A 13,875-nucleotide genomic window follows, 5' to 3' on the forward strand; every position below is an offset into this window, starting at 1 on the left:
CCCGGGGAGCACGGGCACGGCGCGGGGAGGCGCGGGGGGGGCGGGCGGCGGGGCCGGGCCGGCAGCCGGTACCGGTGCCCATACCCGTGCCCATACCCGTTCCCGTTCCCGTTCCCGTGCCCGTTCCCGGTGCCGGTGCCGGTGCCCGCCCCGTGCCCGTTCCCGCGCCCCCCCCCCGCCGCAGGACGCATGCGCAGCGGGGCGGCGCGGGGATCCCGGCCCCTCGTGCGCGTGACGTCGCCGCGTCCCCGCCGGCGGCACCGGCACCGGGCACGGGCACGGGAACGGGAGCGGTGAGTGCGGGGGGGGGGGAGGGAGAGGGAGGGGGCGGCGGGCACGGAGCGGGCGGCGGCGGCGGGGGGCGGCCGTGCACGGTGCCCGGTACCCGGTGCCCGGTACCCGGTACCCGGTACCCGGTGCCCGGTACCCGGTGCCCGGTGCCCCCGGCAGCCCGCACCGGGCCGGGCAGCGCCGAGCCCCGCAGCCCCGAGCAGCCCCGTTCCGCAGCCCCGCGCTGCCGGTAGCGCCCTGCCCGCACCGCGTCCCCCTGCCCCCGGGGATGGGGACGGGACGGGATGGGGACGGGATGGGGACGGTGCGCACCGGGTGGACCCTGCCCCACATCCCCCCCCCCAGCCCCAGCCCCCCCGCACCGCGCACCGGGCCCGGCTGCCCCTCGGCCGTGCCCCCCCCGGGGGCTGGGTGCGAGCCCCGGGCAGGCGGGGGCCGGGGCGGGGGTCGGTGGGCGGCCGCGGGTCGGTCCCGGAGCTCTGTGCCCGCTCCCCATGGAGCTGTGGCCGGGAGCTGCCCGCAGCCCTCCCCACGGCATCGCAGCACCTGCACGAGCAAACCTGCAGGCCTCGGGGATTTATGGGGTTTATGGGGTTTTATGGGGGTTTTATGGCTCATCAGAGGTGTGGTGCCAGCGCCGTGCCCTGTGCCCGGGGCTGCAGCCAGGAGTGAGCCAGGCCCGGGCATCGCTGCCACCCGCACGGTGCTGGACGTGTGCCCCTGCCCCGTCCCTCCCTGCTGCTCCAGACGGGGTGGGAGCTGGGCAGCACCCAGAGCTGCTGGGCACCAGGGGCTCGTGGTGAGGCAGTGATGCCCCAACGTGTGCCTGGGGACGGCTCGGGGCTGAGCGCAGCACTGGGAGCTGTGGGAGCACTGGGAGCTGCTGTGGGGTCCCCGGGTGCAGTCTCTGCGTGCCCCCCCGAAGGGCCGTGGGGCTGCTGCTGCTGCTCCCTGCCTGCAGGTCTCACGCACAGTAACTCCTGCTGCCGTGTGAAGCAGCTGATCCCCAGGGCGGTTTGCGTTACAGATGTGCTGAGCCTGTAGGGATGTGTGGGATGCGGGAGCTCTGCGAAGCGCGGAGCCTGTCAGGAACGTTTCTGGGGAAAGGAGGCAGCCCCCAGCAGGTGGTTTTGCGCTGATGGCTCCTGACGAATCTGTGATGCTCGCAGCAAGCCTCAGCCTCCTTCCTGCCTTAGCAGAGCTCGCCGTGCTCCAAACCCCACAGCCCTGCGAGCGCAGGCAGCGAGCAGGCAGGGCCTGCGGGAGCAGCTTTGCCCCATCCCCAGGTGCTTTAATTTCGCTCTGGCTGTGGCTCTGTCCCTGTGGTGCAGCCCAGCTGCGGGGCACCCACCCGGCGGGCAGGACCTGGCCCCGGGGAGCTCTGCCAGCAGCAGGTTGCTCAGCGGGTGCCCTCGGGGCAGGGGGAGGGCTGCTTCCCACCCAGCGCCTGGGTGCTTGCCCTGCAGCCACCGCCAGCCCTTCGCTTTGGGCCTGGGGGCTGCAGCCCTGAGCTGCATGGGGCAGGCTCTAGGCTTTGTCCTGCTCCTGCTGGCAGCACGGGGCAGCCATCCCAGAAGGGCCCCTTCCCATTTTCATCCATCCACGGTGCCACGAGATGAGCCCCTCCTGGGCCGTGCCTTGGCAGAAGATATTTGCCCGGGCTCTGGGCGCTGCCCGAGCTGCTGGGTGGCAGCGGGGCGCTGCGCCTGTGTGAGGGGGGCTGCGCACCCCCACGGGGCTGGGGTCGGGGCCAGGCTGCAGCCGGTGCCCCCTGCCCGCACCTTCCTCCTTCGGTGCCTTCGGGGCCAGGGATGGCTGGTGTTGCTTCATAGGGAAATAAAATATTTTGATTTTGTTTCTTAAGCAAATTTGAGGTTTTGGGGTTTCTCTTGTAGAAACAACCTTTACTCTGCAGATCCTGATCTTTGTGCGTGCAGGAATGGAGCTCGTTAAGACTGACGGCTTGGCACGGGGACTTGGAAAATATTTTTTTGAAGATGCTCGGTATTTTTTCTAGCAGTTCCTTTGATTTCTTTCTCTCCCCGTTGCATGGCAGGCTCTGACCACCCACACTTGTGGGGAATGTTTTGTTCAGCGCTGGGAGTGCGGAGCCAGGTTTGCAGCGAGGCTGGAGCCTGAACGTGCACACCCCTGCCCTCGGCAGCAGGACTCTCCCCTCGCCGGTCCCTCTGCAGCTCGCTGCAGGACAACCTGTGGTGCTTTTGGTTTCACTTGCACAGCCCGCCAGGACGCAGCCTGGAAGGAATAACTGCCTGCATGTGAACTGTGCTGCCCCGGGCCCTGCTCCTGCTCCTCCTGGTGTCAGCAGCCTCAGGAGTGAGTGTGGGGGCGAAGCAGGAGCAGCGGAGGTGCCAGTCCGTGAGCTCTCAGCCCCAGTCCTCTGGGGTGCCTGTGGGGCTTTGGCTCTGCCCCCCGTGGGAATAACCACAATGTAATTACAGCCGTGGGCACGGAGGAGCTGTGAATGGGAGCTGTGGATTGATTAACCGTCAGGAAGGTCCCTCTGAGGCTCCGAGCTGCTGGCCTGGTTTCGTGCACCGCGGATGCTCCCCGGCGAGGGCCGGTGGCTGCGCTTTGCCCGCTGGCCACGTCCGTCACCGCACGGGGGTCTGCGAGGGGCTCCTGCTCGCCAGCCCTGGTGCGTGGTGCTGAGCAGGAGAGCTTTCCTCCCTGCGAGCGTCCCTGAAGCAGCGAGTGTTGTGAAATGAGATGTGGTAACAGCCACTTCCCCTGCGCTAGCCAGAAATCTGCTGGCTCCTGGTGCTGCCCTCGGCTGTCCCGGCACGCCAAGGGGCGTAGGGCCGGTGGGCCGGGGGGGCTTCTGGCGGCGTGGGTCCTCCCGGCGAGCCCTGCTCCTGGCCCTGCTGCCCTCCCCGTTCGGAGGAGCGCCCTGGGAGCAGCACACGGGGCTGGGCCTTGCTTGGGCAAGGCGGTGGGCAGGTGGCTCCCCGGTCCCCATGGCCACCGCAGCACGTTTGGGGCCGTTTTCCTTCCTTTTCCCTGAGCTGGGCTGCTGGGGGCGTCAGCGCCTGAGGCAAACGAGTGCATGTCATCAGCGGGGTTGCAGGGCTGGGATCCTCACTGGGGCTTTGGCCAGCACATTGATGTTGGTGCTTTTAATTGAGGGAACGCTGGGCAGGACCCGCGGGGGCTGGCGCAGGTGGGGGAGCTGCAGGGTGTGCCTGCGCTCTGTCCCCGCGCTGCTCTCACCGCTGTGCCCGGGGTGGCGGTGCTGTAATGCAAGCCACAGCGCTCTCTGTTCTATTTGGGGATTCTCAAAGGGATCCATAACCCCAAAGTGGCCTAAAATCCCTGTATTTTTAGTGGGGTTGGCTTCTGGTTCCTGTAGATGCTCCTGGCTTTGTGGCCTTCAGCACATCCCCAGCCTTAGTAAGCAAAAACGCCCTGCTCTCGGCACTGCTGCTCTTGTCACGTGGTGCCTTGAAAGCAACTCTTTTTTTTTTTTCTTTCTGTTTTTTTTTGATTTGAACACTGTCAGTACCCTTCAGCTGCACATCCGAGCCCTTCTCCCACCGCCTGGCCCCGCTGTGCCGCGGGAGCTGGGCGCTGCCACGCTTCATCGGCCGGGCCTGGGGTGCGGCAGCCGAGGGTGTTCCTGCACTGCACAGAGCCTGCGAATTAATTGAAGGCTATCAATTAAGTAATTAAGTTTTGCTGATTTGCAAAGATGCCAGTTAGATGCATTAGTGTGTTTTTGCTGACCACAGCTGCTGTTGCACCGCGGGGACGCTCGCAGTTCCTCATCCCTTATGAAGCACCAAGGATTTGAGCTAAATTTTTCCATGCCCCACCTCAGGCTTTTGGGGAAGCTGCAAAGACGAGCAGCCATTTCTGGGAATGATTTAAAAGAAAAGGCATTTTTTGATCACATTACGCTTCTTGTAGAAACGGTGCTTGTTGTCTGTAACCCATCCCTGCTCTGCACAATGTCCCCGTGACATCGCTTCGCTGCCGATCGCCTGCGCTTGGGGTGCAGCCGTCCCTGGGCGAGCTGGTGCTGGGGGGCTGCACGTCCTGCTCCAGCGCTGCTTGGTGGTGGGCTGCTTGAGCTCTGCACCGCGTGTGGGGAGTTCATCGGTGCAGAAGCATCCCCGGGCACAGCACAGCCCCGTGGTGCAGGGCCTGGTGATGGGCAGCACGGTTGAGCCGTGCCGTTTGTGTTGCACGGGGCTGCGGCGTGGTGCCTTCCCCGCCAGCTGTGCCTTCAGCAGCACGAGTGGCTGCTATCACACCCCACACCCCACACACACAATGCGTCCCCTCGGAGCTGTGTGTCCCCTCGGAGCTGAGTGCCCCTGCCTGCTGCGGGACCCCTCTGGTGCTCGCCCCCTTCTCCGGAGGCTGCAGGGTGCTGTAGGGGCGCTGCGGGAGCCTGGGCGCGCTCTGCAGCGGGAGGTGCAGGAAGGAAGTCTGCAAGCGTGTGTGAGCGTCTGTGCGAGGGCAAGAGCCGGAGGGTTTCCGGAGCGGGGCGGCTGTTAAACCGCTGCTGCCGCGTGCACCAGGCGGCTCGTGGGGCTGCACGGCTCGTGGGGCTGCAGGGCTGCACCCGGGGATGCGGCTGGTGCCGCACAGCCCTGCAGCCTCATCCAGACCTGGAGTCCCGTGGGCGGTGGGGAGACACTGTGGGGAAGGAGGGCGATGCATGTGCTGGGCTCTGCCCCGCTGCGACGTCCCTGCCGGGTGGAGTTTCCCTCTTGTTCCTAATTAGTGCTAAGGAACAGAGAGGGGCCGGTGACGTTCGAAGGCGGCTGGGCAGGAGAGGAGGAGACTCTCGGGGAGCTGGAATAACAACCGGCGTCTGCGCTTCAGATGTGCTCACAGACATCCTCCAGGGCTGGGACAGCGTCACACGGGGGGGAGCTGCGTGCAGGAGGGCTGCGGGGCTGCTCCAGAGCCCGTGGACAGGCACGGGCAGCGCCGTGTCCTCGGGGGCACCCGGCGGGTTGGGTCCTGCAGCCACCAGGAGCTGGAGCTGCGCCGGGCAGCCGGGAGCACCACGGCAGGGCTGGGGCTGGCCCTCGGCCTTGAGCCAGCACCGGGGGGATCTCAGCTTCAGGCAGCTCCGTGGCATTGCTCTGGTCCTGAGCTCTGCGTCCCCGTGGCCTTGCTGGGAGCGTCGAGTTTCAGGGCCTGGGTGCGAGGTGTCCCCTGGGCTCCCTTGGCTCTTGCTGCCTGGGGAGCTCTGGCGCTGTTCTGGCTCCTGTCTGATTCCTGCGTTTGTAACAAAGGCTGCGGGGAGCGAGTCTGAAGCTGCTTCCTCTGGGACGGGCCGTGCTGCTCCGGCCACTTGTGTGCAGTGGAACCGTGCCATGTCCGGCGGCTGGGCCCTGCTTTTAGATCCTGCAGCTGCTTCTGCTCCTCTGCGGCTTCTCCCGGCCAGGGCACCGGGTTTCCTGTGCGGAGCAGCCACCGTCCTGCCGCCCCTCTCCTCCCTGTGCTGTCCCAGCTCTGCCAGCACCAAAACGCAGCTGGGCAGGACGAGGGCCAGAGCTGTCCCCAGGGGTCAGGGCCACCTCTCCCGGGGCTTGGAGGGAGGTTTTGGGCAGGAGGCGTGCGTGCGGAGGGGACGGTGCCAAGGAGGAAGAGCAGTGCTTGTAACCACGCTCGTACCTATCTGTGACCAACAAACAAATCGGCCCTGTGTTTTTCTTCCCCATTAGGTATTTCTGCAGCCACCTGGGGGGGTATCGGCGTGACACTCGGCTAGCAGCAAGATGAGCACGCGGGGAGAAGGTAAGCCAGCGTGGAGAGCTCTTGGCAGAGCGGTTGATTCCCCTGTGGTCCCAGCAGGGGAGGGATGAATATTTCATACGGCTGCCCACACCTTCGCTGATGCTCCGTTAATATTTTATTGCTTGCAGCAGCTCGCGAGGAACGCTCTAAGCCTTATTGATGGCTCAGCAGCATGCAAAATATGGAAGGCGCTTTGCCTACAGGGCCTCTGGTGTCCTTGGTGGTCACCGCTTTGCTGTCACTTCCCCACCAGCCCGCTTCTTCCCTCTCCCTCGGCTTCCTGCAGAGCCTTGAGCTGCCTGCAGCCGGGCACAGCCCTGTCCTGCTCCCCGCTGTCCCTGCTGTCCCCGCGTGCCCCCATGGGGAGCCAGGGGCAGGCAGGGGGAGCCCCCACACAGGTTCCCTGGAGCCGAGGGATGGTGCGGGCGGGCTCGCAGCCAGCCTGCCCCCCGCACAGCAAAATGAGGGAATTCCTTTGTGCCAGGGAGCAGGGCGGTGGGAAACGCTCCCTGTGAGCCTGCAAAGAACAGAGCACCTCTGTGCTCCCGGCCTCCTTGTGCACTGCTGATCTCTCCTGCTAATTAGCCTGTCTTGGTCTGCACAGCGCTAATTATTCCAGTTGGCCTTGAATCCCGAGTGCTCCAGCTGCAGTGCATCGCAATGGGTTCCGCGGCCTTCAGCAATTATTTTTAGGGTGAGCATTTGAATTCATTTACATGACTGAAGCAGCTCGAGGTAGCAGGGCGGAGCGGGCAGGGCTCGGCTGTGCCGTGGTGCTGACTGAACGCCAGGGAGCTGCGTGGTGCTCCCTGCGACTCGTGGTCGGAGCCAACGTGCCCGCGTTGGGCTTCCTGACACTCACACGGTGCAGCCGTGTGCCTGGCACTGCCGACCCTCGGTACACTCACAGCAGGCAGCACAGGCAGCGGCACGGCCACACGGATGGTCCTGGGGTGGGAAGGCTCCTACCTGGCCGGGCAGACGGGCGCTGCCTCACCGGGTCCGGCCCTGGTGCTGTGCGAGTGCAGCCGGGTGCTGCGAGGCCGGGCCTTGGAGAGGTGCCCTGGGAGCAGCGGGCAGGGGAGGGATGGGGATGGGGCAGGCACGGTGCCACCAGGAGCCGTGCCATGGGGACAGGCACCGTGCCATGGGGACAGGCGCCGTGCTGGGCAGGCTCTGCTGGCTGCCCCTCTCCTAACCGCGCGCTTGCAGGAGGGTTGCAGCGGGGAGGCTGCCTTCCTGAGGCTGTTCCAATGCTTGTTGGGGAGCTGCAGTGTGTGGACGCCCCTGGCCTCAGCTCCTGCCCAGGCCGTGTAAGCACAAAGAGCTCAAAATCCCTGCGTGACCCCAGGAGGATTGCAAAACCTGCGCTCGCAGAGGGAGGGAGAAGGGGGCAGGCAGGGGACGGTGCCAGCTCTCCTGGGAGCTGCCGCGGGGACGGGCAGCCTGCTGCCAGCACGTCCCGCGGAGCAGGCACCTGGCCTGGGACCACGGCACAGCTCCGGGGACGTTGCTGAGGTCAGCCTGGGGTGCAGGTGCCGAACGCAGACCGCGCGTTGCCGTTACTGGCGCGTTACCCCTGAAATTGGTTTAATTTCTCAGCTGGTTTCGTTCTATGGGTAATTGCTTCTTCTGAGTCAGGCGCTTCAAATTTGCATGAGATGCTTTTGGTTTTCTCTTTATTTCGGCCTTCTCCCTCCCCTGTGGCAGCACGCGTACAACTAAAGCCATTGTGGGAAGGAGGCAGGTGGCTGGCGGGAGGGAGAGCAAGGAGGTGCGCTGGGCACAGGGAACCCGTGCTGGAAGGAAGGAGAAGGGTGGGAGCATCGGGTCTGGGATGGAGCAGGCTCTGTAAAGGTACCTTACCCTGTTGGTGGAAGTAAAGCCGGAGATTTTTCTCCTACCCGAACACACGCTCAATCCAAAGGAGTAACTGGATGAAGGCAAAGGCGGTCGGTGCCTTAAGGAAACAGTTCTGTCAGAGGTGGGCGAGTGGTGGCCTCCCCTCTCCAAAACATCCATGGAGCTTTGCTCCAGCCACAAACCCGAGGTTCTGGGTGCAGAAAACAGTCGAGTAATCTCTTTGGGCGTGCTCTCAGGCGTGCTTTAATTACGTGCTGGGTAGAAGACACCTACCCTGAGACGTGCTGATAGGTAAGGGCTGATGAAAGCCGGGGGGTGGCGCGGGCGTCCCGAGGAGCCCTGCTCACCGGCGGCTCTGTCTTTCTCTTGCAGATGCCCGCGGGGCCGGACGCTCGCTAGCCGCAAGCTGAAGCGTGGCCGCCTGTTGGTCTGCAGCCCATGCGGAGCGCAGCAGGATGCGGGTGACCATGAGGCGGGTGCTGCTGGCCGTGGGCTCGGTGGTCGCCCTGATGGTGACTCTGCACCTTGGCCAGCAGGTCCTGGAGTGCCAGCAGGTCCTGAACAAGAGGAGGCACCGGCTGATGAGGCCGGAGAACGAGGAGCTGGTCATGATGGACTCCAACCACGTGGAGTACCGCTACAGCAAGGAGATGCCCCTGATATTCATCGGCGGCGTCCCCCGGAGCGGCACCACGCTGATGAGGGCCATGCTGGACGCCCACCCCGAGGTGCGCTGCGGGGAGGAGACCCGCATCATCCCCCGCGTGCTGGCGATGCGGCAGGCCTGGTCCAAGTCGGGCCGCGAGAAGATGCGCCTGGACGAGGCGGGGGTGACGGACCAGGTGCTGGACGCGGCCATGCAGGCCTTCATCCTGGAGGTGATCGCCAAGCACGGCGAGCCGGCCAGGTATTTGTGCAACAAGGACCCCTTCACGCTCAAGTCCTCCGTCTACCTGTCCCGGCTCTTCCCCAATTCCAAGTTCCTCCTGATGGTGCGAGACGGCCGCGCCTCGGTGCACTCCATGATCACCCGCAAGGTGACGATCGCGGGCTTTGACCTGAACAGCTACCGGGACTGCCTGACCAAGTGGAACAAAGCCATCGAGGTGATGTACTCCCAGTGCCTGGAGATCGGGCGCTCCCGCTGCCTGCCCGTCTACTACGAGCAGCTGGTGCTGCACCCCGAGCAGTCCATGCACGCCATCATGAAGTTCCTGGACATCTCCTGGAGCGACGCCGTGCTGCACCACGAGGAGCTGATAGGGAAGCCCGGCGGAGTGTCCCTTTCCAAGTGAGTGTCTCGGCCCTGGTCTCTGCTTCCCGAGGAGTATTTAGTTACACAAAACCGGTCGGGGCTAAAACTGGGGGGCAAAGATCCGTTGCCTGTGTCCGCGTGTGCTTTTTAGGGGTAGGAGCTGCAGCACGTCCAGTTCTATAGATTTGTGTTTCTGAGTAAAGGACTTGATGGTGGCAGCCTGTTGTACCCCAGAGAGCAGCCTGCCAGACGGGGATTTTAGGAGCGGGTGGCTTTTATTCAGCTTCCTTGGCAGTGCAGAAGTGACATCGATCTTTAATTCGAAAGACCTGCTTGCTCAGAAACACGAGCTCTTTAACGTGGCTTTTCTCCACCCATCCTCAAACCTCCCTGCCGTGATTGCAGTCGTGCTGCTATGACTCACGCCGTGGTATGCCGTAATTCCGCTGGTGCTGGTGTTGCAGAACACAACGAATGCTCTCCTCCCGTGGAGACACACCCAGGCCCCTCCTCGCTGGCTCCCCATCTCTGTGCTCGAGGAGGTGCCTGCCTTCGCCCACCTTCTTTGGGTCTTTTAACGCTCTTCCTTTCCTCAGGGAAGCCAAAGCCTGCCTTAGCAAGATGTAATCGGCCGTTTATGGGAACCATCCGAGCGGGCTTTGTATAAATTCCTCTGGCCTGCAGCAGCCTGATGCACCCAGAGCAGTGCTGTGGGGAGCTGCAGCGGGGCACGGGGACGCTCCTCTCCTCGGGGACAGCGAGGGGGTGGAAATGCTGCTGCCAGCGGGGCTGTGGCACTGCGTGTGCCTCGTGCCTCGCCGCCTGGCTCAGGGCTGCAGCCGCTGTGCAGGTTGACCCGTTCCAGCGCGCGGCACTGCCTCTGCGGGGCTGGGTGTGCCTTCCCTGGGCTGCAGCTGGGCTGTGCTGGGCGTCCTGTCCTCCCCACGCAGGGCAGGGCGGGAGGGGAGCGGTGTCTGCAGCGCAGCAGGGCGCCGTGGCTGGCTTTGCTTGTTGGAGCTGGTCCTGCCGGGTGTAGTGGCCAGGTTCCATCACAGGATGAGCGGCTTGTGTGGAGCCACGGTGCTCGTGGGGTCTGGCTGGAGCAGCAGCAGGCGAGGAGGCAGGCGGGAGCTCACACAGTGCCCCTGTGAGCGCGGTCACGCAGGGACCCAAGCCCCAGGGCTGCAGGCACCTTGGCTGCCCCCAGAGCAGCACCACAGTGCCTGTGGGGGCTCTCCCTGCACTCACAGCAGGAGCAGCATTTGAGCCACACGCTTGTCCTGACAGCAAAACGTGCAGGTGGCTGCTGGCCCAGCTGAAGGCTCTTCCGTCAGCCCGGCGTGTCTGCGAAACCCAAGGGACAGCAGCTTTAGTGCCTTGTTTTACCTTCTTCTTTATTTTCTTCCAGGATAGAAAGATCCACAGACCAGGTCATCAAGCCGGTGAACATGGAGGCGTTATCGAAATGGATCGGGCACATCCCGGGGGACGTGCTGCAGGACATGGCCCACATAGCTCCCATGCTCGCCAGGCTGGGCTACGACCCGTACGCCAACCCGCCCCACTACGGCCACCCGGACCCGCTGGTGGTCAACAACACGCACAGAGTGAGTGTCGCTGCCAGGAGCATGGCCAGGAGCTGACGGGGAGGGCTCGTGGCGGTGGACTGCAGGGCTCTGCACCCACACAGCCTCCCGAAGCGAGTCAAAAAAAAGAGTGGAGACACAAAGCTCTGCTCCGTGTGGGAGCCGCAGCAGTTGCAGTGCAGTCACGCCAAGGAGGCTCGCAGTTACACGCGGTGCACGGAGCCTGGCGTGGCTCGGGCCGACTGCACTCCCTGTGATTTTGTGGTGGGGTTTGTTCCTCTGTTGTGGCAGATACTGACCTGTCCCTCCCTGCTCCAGCGCCGGTCCTGACCCCAGCCGTGGGGGTTGGTGGCGTATGGCAATGTTATCGAGGTGGGGGGGTGGCACTGGGCACTCTGGTCTGGCCCCTCGAGAAGGCTCGGGCTGTGCTGTGTCTGCAGGGAGCTCGCCAGCCAGTCCCGCAGTCCCATGAGGAAAGTGACCGGAGACTCACAGTGTCTGGGCAAAACCAGAAGAATTTTTTTTAGAATATTGACTCGTGTCTGGATCAGAACGGGGAGGAAGGAGCTGCCGAGCCGCAGACAGCAGTTACTGGAGAGGGAATTTCTCAGGCTGTGGGGTGACCGGTCCTACCCGGACACCCACGCGTACCCAGCCACACAGCAGCTTGCAGGGTGGACTTGATGCTCGTACAGTCGCTGTCCAAGAAGTGGTCAGTATTTTTTTCTTTCCCATAGGTTTTAAAAGGGGATTATAAAACTCCAGCCAACTTGAAAGGTCACCTGCAGGTACGTCCCATGTCACATCTGAGCACTTCGCCCTGGGTGCCTGGTCCCTTGCTCCCTCTGATGGGCGTTCGCAGGCTGGGCAGCCCAGCTGGGGAAGTGCTCCTGGGGTTGCTGTGTTGTTCCTGTCCTTCCTGCTGTGCCCCCTCCATCCTCCCAGCTTTATTTTGACATCCTGCCTCAATCACAAATCCTGACGTTGTTCTGTGCTGCTCAGAGCCTGCTCCTTCACCCGTCAGTGCTTTCTGTTCTGCTCTTGTGTGTGGGTTATTGCTGTACAGCTCTGCGCTCACTCCTCAAACTCGAGTTCTTCATTCTCTTTTGAGACACTTCCACCTTGCTTCTGTCCTGAAACTCATTTTTTGTTGTTGTCCTGGGTCTTGCCATGTTTAGGGAAGGATTGCTTGTCTGATTTCAGGATAGAGGTGGGTCTTCTGGTTCCTGTACCTGTGTGATTGTATTCCAGTGTCAAACGTACGCTGCATGGCTCCCTCCCTGTAGAGCGGTGTCTGAGAGCAGTTGATGACCATCTTTTACACTGCAGAGCTGTCCAACAGCCAGCAAACACAGACTTAAAAATAAAATACTTGACTCCGCAGAAGGCACTGCCTGCCTGCACAGGAGGTGCGGTGTGTTGGTGTGGAGTCACACAGATGTTTTGATCAAAGGTGCCAGTTGGACCTGTTCAGCATGGGGACTCCTTACGCAATCAGACTGATCTGCATTGCCACTGCCACGTGCAAACACACACAGCCAAACCCCAAAGTGAGGAAATGGGGCTGCTGGGGGAGCAAGCACGCGCGTGTATTCGCTGCAGGAGGTGTCACTTGCAGTTCCTGAGCAGCCACCCCGTGTGGTTCGTGGTGCACGTACAGGAGGGAAGCGAGAAGCTGCAGGCCCCTGGCCCAGTCTCATGGCTCCTGGTTCTGCACTGTGGCACTGTTTTGTCCTGGCCGCTTCCCTTTCCCGATACAGGGAGCGCATTGGGAATGCTTGGAAGTGCAGGTGGTGACTTAAAACTGATCTTCTGTTTCTTGGTTGTTCTAGGTGATGCAGAACACATCATCTTCTCACTAATAAAATTAACGATTTCCAGGTAAGACCTTGTAGTTTAATGCGGGACCATGCAAACTGCCCGCATTGCTCCAGGGCTGGCATTTTGCTGGTTTAATTTCTCGAGCCCGTGGATCAGCCAGGCTGCTCCAGGCACGCTCGCCATGCCCAGGATCTCTTTCACAGTCGCTTTAAGTTTTCAGGGCAATACTGTTACGTGAGGTGATTTGTCAGGAGTTTGTATTTTTCCCCTGAGCTCTGCAAGAGGCTCCCTTCAGCAGAACTGCAATCATCCACTTGGGAGCGTTATTACTGAGCACCCTGCGGGGAACACGGAGCGGGGCTGTGGGAAGGGGGGGCTGTGGAAGGAAGGGGTGGGAGTGGGGGGCTGTGGGGGGCTGCGGGGAGCTGTGGGGGTGCTGAGCTGCCATGGGGAGGAAGGCGAAGGCCGTCCCGGCTGCTGTCAGCTCGGCAGCCCTGGGCTGCTCCCCTGGACTTCAAGAGCGGCTGTCAGTGGCCGGATGCCTTTGTCTCTTTGCAGGCAGCCTCTGTGCTAAGACATAAGCGGCACTTTTTTTTTTGCCGAAATTTACACTTAGAACTTTGCAAATACACGCTTACAACTCTCCATTTCAAAGCAGTCTCTGGCCAAAAAAATACAAAATAAACACAGGAGCCGGGGGTGGGAGCAGCCGCGTGCCCTGAGCCGGAGCTCGGGGTGCTCCTGAGGGGCTCCTGCAGGGGGACAGCTCGGGGGGGTCCCGGTGCTGTGGGGGCCGCGCCGGGGGCACCCCGGGGCCGCTCCCCGACACCGGGGGGTGCCCCAGGGCCGCCCCCCGACCCCGCTGCCCTTCTCTCTTGCAGGTTGCTGCGGACAGCGCCGGGAGGCGGTGGCAGGAGGCTGGCAGGAGGCTGGCAGGAGGCCGGCCGGGTGCTGGCGGCGCTGCCCCGGCCCCGGGACCCCCCTGGGACCCCCCCCGGGCCCCCCCCGGGACCCCCGGTGCCGGTGCCGGGCCCGTTTGGGGCAGGCCGTGTACAGACTGTATTTAAGAGTCAATTAATATATGCTGTGTTACTACACGCGGCCCTGTGCGGGCTGTGGTTGCGTTCATTAATCACTAATTGAGGCGCGCGTTAATAAGGGGCGACCCCCCCCCCCCGGTAGGACCCGCGGCTGGCCCCGCCCGCACGGGGGCGCGAGCGCGGCCTCTCCTTCCGGGCGGCGTCTCTATGGTGGGGGGGCGGTACCGGAAGAGGACGGCGCGGC

General features: G+C 63.2%; 1 protein-coding gene across 1 annotated transcript; it reads left to right on the forward strand.

Moving 5' to 3' along the window:
- Positions 1-257: 257 nt before the first annotated feature.
- On the forward strand, positions 258-13,688 carry TPST2 (tyrosylprotein sulfotransferase 2). The gene is made up of 7 exons (XM_032198993.1): positions 258-293; positions 5,994-6,066; positions 8,302-9,220; positions 10,593-10,791; positions 11,508-11,558; positions 12,603-12,651; positions 13,473-13,688. Exons 3-6 carry the CDS (start codon positions 8,385-8,387, stop codon positions 12,630-12,632), a joined length of 1,116 nt encoding a protein of 371 aa, XP_032054884.1. The 5' UTR covers positions 258-293; positions 5,994-6,066; positions 8,302-8,384; the 3' UTR covers positions 12,633-12,651; positions 13,473-13,688.
- Positions 13,689-13,875: the final 187 nt, after the last annotated feature.

This window comes from Aythya fuligula, chromosome 17, assembly GCF_009819795.1.
Source record: "Aythya fuligula isolate bAytFul2 chromosome 17, bAytFul2.pri, whole genome shotgun sequence".
Lineage (NCBI taxonomy): Eukaryota > Metazoa > Chordata > Aves > Anseriformes > Anatidae > Aythya > Aythya fuligula.